Source organism: Eptesicus fuscus, chromosome 8 (assembly GCF_027574615.1).
Source record: "Eptesicus fuscus isolate TK198812 chromosome 8, DD_ASM_mEF_20220401, whole genome shotgun sequence".
NCBI lineage: Eukaryota > Metazoa > Chordata > Mammalia > Chiroptera > Vespertilionidae > Eptesicus > Eptesicus fuscus.
The window spans coordinates 17,546,499-17,559,102 of NC_072480.1; the positions used below are offsets into that span (position 1 = coordinate 17,546,499).

The following is a 12,604-nucleotide window of genomic DNA, read 5'->3' on the forward strand; positions in this document are numbered from 1 at the left end:
TAGAAGTGGTTGATGTGCATTCACCCATAGGCCCGCATGGTGTCTTCCCTTGATATCATGACTGTGTGGCCATATCCAACTGGGTACAGGAAGTTTAAAAATCCAGGTCATGTGCAGCATCTTAATGTTGACCTAGAAGTAGAACTAAACTATTTTTCTGGATCCAGTTCTGCTACCAACTACAAGCATCTCAGGCAGCTTGAATTTTAAATCTCCATCTGATTATACACAACCTATATTCTAAAGACCTGGTGTTCTCAGCAGCCAATAGGCATTTCACCTTTAAGTCCCTCTTGATCAAATCAGATGTATTAGCCTTGGTTCCTACTACCTTTATGGATGCTTAGTTGGGACATCAAAGAGGTAATTTCTCTATTGCTGGGAAGCCCTTTTTTCTCTGTGCCTCTACCATTAAGCTCCTTCTCAGAATCCTAATATCCCTGCTATTCAAGTACCAAGTAAGTATAGTTTTAATACTGAAAAATAGCATTCAAGGCCTTTCTTTTGCAAGATATGAATCAAGTATTCTTAATAAGTCTCCTCCGTGCACTGGACCTTTGCAAATACATACTCACTAGAGTAGAACAATACAATGCTGTAAAGCACAGCACTGTGTGTAAAGCTTGGGGCGATGGGTGCACGATGCAGTGTGCAGAAGATGTTTTACTGAGTTGTACACTTGAAACCTGTGTGGTTTTGCAAACCAATGTCACCCCAATAAATTTAACTTAAAGAAAGAAAGAAAAATGAAAATAAATGCCTTGCTAAAAAAGTGGGAGAGGCACCTAAAACACTGTAGGGGAATGCTAAAATGCCTTTAAAGGCACATGGCAGAATGTCTTGATCTATGAAAACTCTGTATAAGAGGTTTACAAGAAGATTCTTAACTTTTCCAAAGGATTTACATCAAAATTTATGTGGAATAGTGTCCTCTTTAAGGCATAACTTTGTTTATCCTTAGTTTTAAGCCTCGGTGCATAACAAGAGTGCCTTCCTGATCCATATAGCAGATGTTCAATAAATGCAAATTGAATCAAAGTTTAATTTCATTCATTTCATAAAGTCAAGCATATGTATACACACACACATTTATTTTTTAAACAACTTTGTGAATTAATTAGAGTCTATAAAATGAGCCCTAGAGATGACAAATGGGCTTCCATCTCTCATGCTGATGGATTAGTTACTTGAGGTTTAAAGTGGTGGAGCACTATGTTAAGAAGGATTCTGAGTCTCCATTTGGATTCAGCAGGAAAGAGTGCCAAAGGATCAGGTGCGAGGGGAGGAGGGTAAGTGTCATTTATTTGTCATTTGGTGACAGATATTAGTAAGTCTGACACAAAGAGCTGTTTTCTTCCTCTCTCAGGGACTTGACTGTCCAGATTTGAATGCCAGCTCTCCTCCACTTATTAATTGCACAAGGTTGGGCAAGTCACTTAACCTCTCTGTGTTTTGGTCTTCTTAACTATAATTAGGAATAACAGTTGACTTACCTTACAGGGTGTTTGTGAGAATGAACGGAGTTGAATTATGTAAAACATTATGAGCTATGCCAGGCATGTAGCATTTGAAGCCTCTTTAATTGTAAGCCATTTATTATATTACTAGAGGCCCAGTGCACGAAATTCGTGCATGGAGCGGGGGGATGTCCCTCAGCCCAGCCTGCACCCTCTCCAATCTGGGACCTCTCGAGGGATGTCCGGCTGCCCGTTTAGGCCCAATCCCACTGGGGATCGGGCCTAAATGGGCAGCCGGACATCCCTCTCACAATCCAGGACTACTGGCTCCCAACTGCTCGCCTGCCTGCCTTCCTGATTGCCCCTTACCAATTCTGCCTGATCACCCCCTAACCACTCTGCTGCCAGCCTGATTGATGCCTAACTGCTCCCCTGCCAGCCTGTTTGCCCCCAACTTCCCTCCTCTGCCAGCCTGGTCACCCTAACTGCCCTCCCCTGCAGGGTTGATCGCCTCCAACTGCCCTCCCTTGCAGGCCTGGTCCCTCTCAACTGCCCTCCCTTGCAGGCCTGGTGCCTCCCAACTGCCCTCCCCTGCTGGCCATCTTATGGTGGCCATCTTGTGTCCACATGGGGGCAGCCATCTTTGACCACATGGGGGCAGCCATATTGTGTGTTGGAGTGACGGTCAATCTGCATATTACTCTTTTATTAGATAGGATAGAGGCCTGGTGCATGGGTGGGGGCCAGTTGGTTTACCCTGAAGGGTGTCCCGGATCAGGGTGGGGGTTCCCTTGGGGTGTGGGGCAGCCTGAGCGAGGGGCCTTTGGTGGTTTGCAGGCCAGCCATGCCCCCCAGCGACCCAAGCGGAGGCCCTGGTATCTGGAATTTATTTACCTTCTACAATTGAAACTTTGTAGCCTGGAGCGAAGCCAAGCCTTCTGCTTGCTCCGTGGCGTGGCAGCAGCCACTTCTATTGGGGTTAATTCACCTTCTATAATTGAAACTTTTTAGCCTGGAGTGGAGGCCTAGGCCGGCCAGGGCAGGTGGAAAGCTTGGCTTCCTCTGTTGCCGTGGGCAACCCTAGCCTGCTCTCTCCAGCTCCGTGGCTGCCACCATTTCTGTTTGGATTTGTTTACCTTCTATAATTGAAACTTTGTAGCCTTGAGTGGAGGCTTAGGCTGGCAAGGGCCGGCGGAAAGCTTGGCTTCCTCCATTGCCTGGGAAACCCAAGCCTCCCTCCTGCTTCTGTGGCTGTAGCCATCTTGGTTGGGTTTATTTGCATACTCGCTCTGATTGGCTTGTGGGTGTGGCTGGTGGGCGTGGCTGGTGGGTGTGGCAAAGGTACGGTCAATTTGCATATTACTCTTTTATTAGGTAGGATTGTTATTATTATTATTATTATTATTATTATTGTAGTTTATACTCCCTTACCATTGACTTGTGAAGGTTCCTTTACACTCCTCCCCTGGCCACACTTGCCCACTTTTTGAAATGGAGATAACAAAAAGATAAGAAAAGATTAAATGAACTAGAATGTGGGAGGAATCTATGCCGCCACCCAATTACCTATAGGCAGGTAAATTTCAGAGCTTCCAACTGCACTGGACAAATCAGGGTGGGGTCAGACTAACTACTGCCTCCCCCCTCTCTTCTTTACAGGGATGATTTTCCCCATGGTTTGTGGGGAAAGACAAAATTAGATTAGCAACTTGAATATAAATGCAGCATCATTCGCCACTGAATAATCAATAATCATATATGACTGATCAGTCGGCCTGTGGACTGAAAAGTCCCAGGTTCGATTCTGGTCAAGGGCATGTACCTTGGTTGTGGGCACATCCCCAGTAGGAGGTGTGCAGGAGGCAGCTGATCGGTGTTCCCTCTCATCGATGTTTCTAATGCTCTACTCCTCTCCCTTCCTCTCTGTAAAAAAATCAATAAAATGTATTTTTTAAAATAAATAAATAAAAATAAAAAGAATGTGAATAAACGCTGTGGGGTCAAAGTCAGAAGAGCCAGCACATGGTAGGCCTTTGACCTTGGCATGTATGTCATTACATTCCCTGAGGTGCAGTTTCTCCACGTGTAAACATACCTTTCTGTACAGTGTGAAGAAAGAACACTGCTACTTAAACGAAAGAACACATCTGAGAATGCAGTGAAAGCTCTCCCACACCATACAATTCATTGTGGAGGAAGATGCTGAGCCCCACAACCCGTTACCCCAGCCTCCACTCTGCTCCTGTACAAACAGCATCGTTTTCTGTGTTTTCTTGCCCTAAAGAAGGTCGGGAGCACAGTCCTATGGCATCGGGTGTATGCAGTGTATTTCACAACCTCTGTCTCCTTTCGTTCTCCCAGCCACTAGTTACCCCTCACTTCACAAACAAGGAACCTGGAGTTAGCCGGAGAAAGAGCAGTGGAGCATTCCCAGGTCGTGGAGAATAATTAGAAGGGCCAGGACAGGCTCCCAAGCCTTCTCTTCTTTTTCTTCCGATCACTTCCTTTTCTTCTCTCCTTTCCTTTCTCCTTTCCTCCTTTGTTTATGCTTTTTAGTAAATTGTACACATACTTTAATTTTAGGACAGTGACATAAAGAGAAGTAAAATCTATTTTTTTATTTTTAATGGAAAATTTAAAAACTAGAAAAACATCACCCAACCTACCAACATCAAAATATAAATAAAACTGATTCACATTTTAGTGATTTCTATTCTGTCCTCCCACCCTTAGTTTTTTCATATCCAGTGGTTGTGGTTCTTGGTTTTGTTGTTTTGTTTTTCCTGTTTTAAACATACAATATATACAGGTTTGTATTTTACTTTTGTAACTTAGCATTGTGACTTCAATATTTGCCTCTGTTGCTTAATTTTGGGAGACATCATTTTAATTGCCAAGTATTATTCTTTAATAATGTCCTGTCACATGGGTAAACTGTAAGTATAAGCATTGAACAATGTAAGTTTCAAGTTCAAATTTTCTGATTATCATTTCTTTACTGTTTCCACTGTATCAGGCTGTGTTACTAGAATTGGTGGCATATTTTATCCCAATTGTACATGAAATTCTTGATGTTATATCATCCAAGGCAAACAGGTGGTTAAATGACAAACAGGTTCTTCAAAGTCAAAAAATAATGTTTATGATATTTATATTCTCTGAACCTCAGTCACCTTTTCTGTACAGTTATCCTTCATCCCATGACAGAGGGAGCCCTTGTGATAACCTAAAAGATTAACACAGCAAATTTGAATTTCCAATACCACGATTTCATGAAAATTATTTTCTTTGATAATATAAAATTTCAACCCCAGAATTTCTGAAGGAAACCATTTAGAGAGACAACACTAAGGAAAAGGAAAAATAAAATAAAAATTATAAATTGGGGTCTCTCCACCCCAACCCCAGCATCACATACTTAGCAACACATTTTTAAACAGAAAGAAAGATGGTTTCTTTTTTTTCCAATATTGTCTTTCTCTTCTTTTTCCCAATAGAACTCAACGTGATTTATCCATCGCACACCCCGCCTAATCTTAATGAGAGGTAATCGTTTTCTTTTTGGGTAAATCAGGTGGAAATTCATGCTCAGGGATAATCTTTCAGGAGCCCTTAGCTTTCCAAAGATGAGGAGTGGGGGGAGGAGAAGTGGGGTGCAGGGAGCAGGTCCCCTGAGGAAGGCAGGGTTCAATCAGGATGAGGGCTCTTGAAAGTCACACACGAAGGACCTCCCAGTACTGCTCCCCTCTGCCACTCAGTCACTCACAGAGTCCTGGCAGCCAGAACTACAGAGGTGAAAGGGCAGGGGGACTGAGTCTGAGCTGGAGAGAGAGAGAGAGAGAGAGAGAGAGAGAGCAAAGGGCCCTCGGGCAGTGCCCGGGGTGAGTAGATGAATGAATGCCCAAAAGGAAGTTGCAATCTCCTTGCTCGGGCATACTTCCAAAGTCTAAATGATCATTCAATGAGGATTCATTAAACTGCCACAGGGCTTGGCGCACACTAGACAGTCAATAACATACCTATGACCTATGGGATAAATGACTAAAATGCCTTAAATGTGCTCAGCTCTGTGGAGATGTGTGGGGAGGGGGAGGTACACAAGCCTTATGATTCACAGTCCTAGTCCTTGAGTCTGGGCCCCTACAATCCCTTCCCAAAGCATGATTATTTATCTCCATTGGGAAATGGGTTGACACTAGATGCAAAGAAAGCACAAGGCCCGTTTGGTTATGGTAAGAGGCAGGAATAAAATCCCAGTGCTGTGGCATTGGGAAGCAACAGATTACAACTTGAGGGCCCAGGGCTCCATGCAGGGGTACCCCTCGGCCTGACAAGGCTGGCCTCCACTCCTGCTCTCCACTGGCCCTTCCATTCCATGCCTCACACTTCCAGAGGCACAAAAGCATGGATCTGACAGGATCACCCACCAGGGCGATGTATAAGAGGGAGTGGCTTTTCAAAGGCCCCCCATTGCCTCAGTTACTGACACTCACAGGCCATTAAGCAATGTGGCAGCAAAGGGCCCGGCAGTTCAGGGACCCTGGGGAAGGCTGTGCTTGAGAACGGAACTCTGGAGCCTGGGTTTGAATCGCAGCTCCTCCAGCTGTGTGCCACCGGGCAACCACTTAACCCTTTGCACTCGCTTGCTTTTTTCTCGATTCCTTTATTCTACTCGGGATTTAATTTTTTAAATACCCCAGATTTTACAAAGCGCGGCAGTAGAATAAAAAAACTGGAGTTTCTTTTCATACAAACTTATTTATTTGGATTTTTTTATATTTCAAATTATTGATACATTCAAAGAGTAATTTTAATCTTGACATCCGAGTGCAAAAGGTTAATATCCCTCTGTCTCGGTTTTCTTATCTGAAATGTGGTGGCAGTGGGTTTCGGCCTCACAGGCTGTGGTGAGAATAAATGAGTATGAACTCATGGGGCCACTGAGAACAGTGGTCAGCGCGCAGGGCACGCCAGTGAGGGCAGAGGTCCTTTGTTGTTCTCTGTTCTGCGCCCACGAGCCCACATGGGAACTTAGGATGGCCAAGATGAGGATCGTGGTTCCTGGTCAGCTTCATGCCAAGCTCATCCTTTCTCCATAGGTTAGCTGAGTGGGTTTTCTGTTCCCGGGGTCCTGAGGAAAACGTGGCGATCAGAGAGGTCTGTCCATGTGCTCTGTGGCTTGGGTCCCCAGAGTCCAAGTCTGAACCTTGGGTGGTCAGACAGGCCCCGGATTTTCCTCACGCGAGGTTGCTGAGAGAATGAACCCTCCACAAACCCCTTTAGGCAAGAGGTGTTACACTCATGTTTGTTAAGATAAGGAGTGAGAAAAGAGAACAGATTCAAGTCAAGTGTTTCCTGGGTCCCTTATAAATAGGAAGGCTCCCTCTCCCACTCTACAGCCACACCCCAAAAGTCCCCAAGCACATGCCAGGCCTTGTCCCCTCTCTGAAGAGGCTGCAGAAGATGGCCTGGAACCATCAATGCTCCCTTGGATCCAGGATCCAGTGGGTCCCCCTTTGTACTCTCCCCATTGCTGATGGGCCAGGGAGCAAGTGTTTGTCCCAGTTTGGTGGGTGTGGAGGCCACAGCGAGCCCTGGCAGGTACCCCAGAAGGCCCTGCAATGTCCCAGACTGGGGCAGTCATGGCAGGGAGGGTGCTAAGCAGATGTACGCAGAGATGGAGATGACCAGCACGGTCCACCATTGCCTTAAGTACAGTCCCTATGCTGTTTGGCGGCTGTGACCTCTCAAGGTCCTTTCATGAGGGTTCGCATTATCTCCTTGCCTCTCAGTGAGCACCTGGGGAGTGAGGTAGGACAGACAGACATTATCCCACTAGAAGGACAGAGCCCAGAAGAGGCTCCTGACCTGGTCTTGAGGCTTGGAGCAGGGCAAGAGTTGATACTTTTGTCCACTAGTTCTTAAGCCCTGCAGTCACCTGGCTAGGACCCAAGCATCTTGACAGGTGATCCGGAGGACCCTTTCAATGGTACATCCTGGGAACAGCCACTCTGCCCCAGCCCACTGGCAGGCTCAGACCCAGGCCCACCCACGGAGTGGCACAAGACCCGCCTGAAACGCCCACAGACACTGAAAGAGAACAGTTTTCTGGTGATGTCTCCTGGATGGGAAGAGCAGCCTCCTCCTCTCTCCCTCAGCCTCTTCACCAGCAGCCCCTTCCCTGCCCTGTTCCTGTCTCGGGAACCCTGACCCAGGCAGGGAGGGCCTGTCTCAGAAGGGCTGCTGAACTTTGTACTTCCCCTATGAGAATAACAGCAGCCAGCATTGCCCCCACCCTCATTTTGCCCTCACCTGGTCCCTTCTACCCTGTGAGTCCACCATCAGGCATGGGCAGAAGTCTGCAGGCCATGCATGGGTTCCTACCTGGCCCCTGCTGGGAGGTTGACTGAACCCTGTGCTCCCCTCTGACAGAAGTCCAGCTGCTGGCGTCTCTCAGGTGAACACCTTCTTCACCGTCACTCCTCCCACCTTTGAACCTGCCAGCAAGTCTCCTCACTCTGCCAGGGAGCCTTCTGTAGGCTTCAAGAAGGATTCTAGAAGATCTGTGCCCTGGCGAGACCGGGGCACGCAGACAGAAAGCACCTATGAGAACCAGGGTAAGGGAATGGCACCTGCTGCCCAGCCCAGCAGGGCTCTCTGGGGGCTGGGGGAGGAGTGCATTCAGGTCTGTGAAACATCGGAGCTAAGGACTCTCTCTCATGCTGATGATATATATACTGCTTCCTGGGCCATTTGAAGTTGTATTTGGGGTAAGAAGTTACCGTATTTTCCGGCGTATAAGACGACTTTTTAACCCAGGAAAATCTTCTCAAAAGTCGGGGGTCGTCTTATACGCTGGGTGTCATCTTATAGGGCGAGTATATCCCAAACTCTATATTTTAACTGGAAAAGTTGGGGGTCGTCTTATACGCTGGAAAATACGGTAAATTCCTCTGCTAGTCCTATTACAACCTTCCTCCATCCCAGGCCTTCCTCGAAGAAAGAGCATCAGCAAAGTACCAAGGCAGTTTCCTTCTTCAGGCTTTCCCTGTCTCTTCGTTCATCTTCCTGTTCTAATTCTGCATGAACACAGAGCCTATTTCCCTCAGGGACCATTTCCTTCCCGGATCACAGACCGGTCCCTGAGGTGATGGGCTCCCCCATACTCCCTATGCCACTGAGCAGTCAGAGCCAGCCCTGAGCAGGACCAGCCAAGCCAGCCTTATGAACATTTGTGGCCACAACTGGGAGACACTCAAAAGAAAGTTCGGCAAGGTTGCAGTGTACCACAAAAAAGGCCTCTCCCTCTAGGATCCTGGGATGGGATGCTCAACAGCATTTGTCACCATTATTAATAATTAAATCCAGCCTTGTGAGATTGATCCATCACGGATTCACGGATCCGTTTCACATCGGTAGTCATGGCAGCAATAAATTAAATTTCCCCGTCACCTCAACTCCATGCCCCCATCTGTGCCTGCTAAATTATACAGCTCAAATGTTATTGGGTGAAATCAGGAGCCAGAAACCCCATGAGAAGTATGGAGAGAGAAGGGGCAGCCCACACAGCCAGCGGTGGGGGGCAGAGGCAGCAGTTGATGAGGAGGGTTTTACAGGCCAAATCGGGTCATGTCGGACCTTTGTCAGCATGTGTGTTCCAACGGGGCCCCAAGAACTGGAACTTTCCAAAGTCAGTGAGCATGACAGCTGGGGAGAATCTGAGCATTTCTCTAAATATTCGTAAGCAGGACTCTGAACGTCATTTACTGGGTGATCACCTGTAAAGTGCCAATGCTAAGCTTGGAAGGATGTGGGAGAGGAGAAAGAAGGTAGGACAAGGCCAGGGTGTGGGAAGGGGACACCAGATCCTGTCCATACATCTACAGACCCACCTCCAGAAAGAGGTCCTCTGGAAGTTATTGCTTTATTCGACTGGTTCACTCATGATCCTTTTGGTTTCTAAGCTTAATTTACAGAACTGGTCATGCCTATATCTAGCTTAAGTTTGAAGCACTCTACATAATTTTGGTCTGTAGGGCCATGGTTTACAATTGTCTTTTCAGTACTGAGTTCCTTAATGCCAACATAAATTTTGTGTTTAGTGAAAGTCTAGCCACCACCATAAATGCTTACTGGTCAAATACTGTGATGTGAGTGGCCTGAACCAAAGGTGTGGACTGTATTAGACCTCTAAATAGGATCAATGGCACACCCCAGGTTCCTGCAGTTATGTGAGGGGTTTTCTTTTTCCTTCTGCCTATAGTTTACAATATAACTTTCTGGAAAGCACTGTTAATAATTGGGAAAAACTTGCCAGTAATAGGTACATGATTATATCTGGCCAATGAAATGGAGCAAAAATGTAACAAAAAGGCTTCTCTGAGAGATGACCAGTTACACAGAAAGTGAGAGAAGTGTGAAGGTAGAAACCAGGAAATGTGGAGGTCCAGGAAGGCAGATCAAAATCATTCAAGAGGAGGAAGGGAAAGTGACACAGGACAAACGATCTGTGAGTGATGAAGGTGTGGCCCATGCCAAGAAGGAAAGCCAACCCTCTTCGGCTGGAGTACAGAACACGAAGGCTTCCCCAGTGTGGCAGATGCAAAAAGGACTCTACTTTCAGCCCATGGCAGAAGCCATCCATCCACCTGTCAGAGAAACATGGACAGTCAAGACAAAAGCAATCCAATGAGCCGGTAGTTTGAGGCCAAGGGCCAACAGAAGCGTGCAGAGATGACAGCAGGTGTCGGCACTGCTGATCCATGAGGTCCAAGGCTGTGCGTCCCGCTGCTGGGAGCTGGTACAGAGGCACGTTCCCAGCCTTTTTTATCAGGATCCCCTCTTGCATCCTTAACAAGATCCCCAGAGGAATCGCAGGTGCAGGGGTGTTGGAGAACCACGCACCTCAAGCGTAGGATTAATATAATGGGTGCAAGGTTCCTACTTTTAAAACTTTTTTTTATGAGATTGTTCAAACCCAGTGGGCCAGAAACAGCATTTTACATGGCAAAGCCCTGCAAACGTTAGGTTGTAAAGTTAGTCGTGTCCTTCAATTGCTAGTTCATTTTAACTTCGCTGTCAAGGAAACCGAAATTAGACTTTGAACAGAATGTGGAGGAAAAACAGGTAAATTCTTGAAACCTGACTACAGAGAGTGGACGGAATGCTAACGGTACCAGAAATACCTTGCCACCCACGTGAGGAGTGTGCTGAAGGAGGACCAGAAAGGCTACTGATGGCCTTAGGTGTCCACCTATCCTGGCACACCGCAGGGTCAGAAACAAAGCACAGCCAAAGCTCTGGCACAGAGCAGTACCTCCTTGCTGGTAGCAATCCTCAAGACTTGGTGCCTGGCACACAGTGAGCACCTACACATAGTTGTAAAATACTGGCGAAATTATTGTTGACGCCTTATCTGATTCAGAGCAGATGTGGTGATTACAGGGTGCATCCTACTCCCAAAACACAGCATTGCTAGGAAGGGAGCTGGGTCTAAAAAAAAAAAAAAAATGTGTGTGGGGGGACAAACAGAAAGAAGGGAAGTGCTTTCAGTGAAGCAATTTACTTCACGCCGCCTGGACAAACGGAGAGGACAGTTGGAGAGCTCCCAAAAGTACAAACCAGCCTCTGCACGCGCTTCCCCTCAGTGGACTCGCATTTTGAAAAATCACACGCAGAGATTTAAAAAATAAGAATGTTACGTACAATAAATGTAGGAAAATGGCTCAAGCTTTAAGCAGAGTGTCAGGAGATCTGATTGCCCAGGAAAAACGTATTACCGAGAAGTGGTGGTAGTAATAATAACAACAACACTGCAGGCAGCAACTAAAGAAGAGGCCCTTTGAAAACAGGATTGCGGCAAAAAGAAGATCAAGGTAAGGCCACTGTTTAGTGCAATGTTGAGGAATGGTTCAAAGTCGTGTCCTTCAATTGCTATTTAATTTTGACTTCACTGTCAAGGAAACTGTTCTTCATGTTGAAAAGGGTGCAACAAAATTAGGCAGGAAATAGCAGAGAGCAAAACTTGGTGAAAAGATCAGAAGACACTGCTGTGTCCTGACCTGGATAAAATGCACCCCAGAATACATAGAGAGAGAGAATAGCTTCATCATGTCTGTGGTTTTTAAGGAATTGTGAAAATTTGGGGAATTGAGTCTATAACCAAGCTGGGGCAAGGCTCTGTCGCGCAATGGATAGCGCATTGGACTTCTAACCAAGCTGGGGCAAATACTAAGAGCAAAGTGACCACAAGAAGCCAGCATGGGATCAATAAGAACAAAGCAAGTTATACTGGCTTTTAGGTCACTTTTTTTTTTTTTTTTAAGTTCTCACTCGAGGATATTTTTCCATCGATTTTTATAGAGAATGGAAGAGAGAGGGAAAGACACAGGGAAATATCAATGTGAGAGAAACACATCGATTGTTTGCCTCCTGCATGAGCCCCTACCAGGGCCTGGGCCGGGGAGACGCCTGCCACCGAGGTACGTGCCCTCGACTGGAATCGAACCTGGGACCCTTCGGTCCACAGGCCAATGCTCTATCCACTGAGCCAAACTGGTTAGGGCTTAGGTCACTTTTTGACAGTAGCTCAGGGAATGGTGATAATCCAGTAGACCCAAATTATACAATGTGTTTCATTTTCAAAGCCTTCCTGATGTCCCTGTGGTCAAGATAGAGAAATATCAGGTGGATGCCAACGTAAGACGATGCAGTGGTAACTGTTGAATAACCACTGGAGATACTATTTAAGGATCAGAGTCAACCTAGTTTCCAGCAGGGAGCCACACACATTTTATCATAGACTTGGGTAGAGATATAGGAGGAGGATTTGTGTTTGTGGATAATCAGAAGCTGCTGAATGATGGGAATAATGTAATCAGATTCTAAAAGATATTGACAAACAGAAGCGTGGGACCAGAACTAGCTAGATAGAAGATAATGGTAATTTACATTAAATACTGCTGTTAGGCCCACACAAACAACGGGATGAAATGCAAGGTAGGGAAGCCCTGTTTGTTGTAGATGTTAGTCAACTTTAAGCGCAGTAAGTCAATGACATGACTGATGTGAGTGCCAGAAAAGTTAATATAGCCAAATACAATTAAAAGATTCTATAAAGAGGGAGTAGTCCTTCTCTAGCCTGCACA

The 12,604-nt window shown here is 46.2% G+C and overlaps 1 protein-coding gene across 1 annotated transcript in view; it reads left to right on the plus strand.

Annotated features, from left to right (window-relative positions):
• ERICH6B (glutamate rich 6B) overlaps positions 1-12,604 on the plus strand; it is a 70,526-nt gene that overhangs the window by 13,015 nt on the left and 44,907 nt on the right. Inside the window, exons 3-4 of the mRNA XM_028151599.2 lie at positions 4,955-5,003; positions 7,890-8,074. Of these exons, the coding sequence (XP_028007400.2) occupies positions 4,955-5,003; positions 7,890-8,074 (234 nt within the window). The remainder of the gene's footprint in view (positions 1-4,954; positions 5,004-7,889; positions 8,075-12,604) is intronic.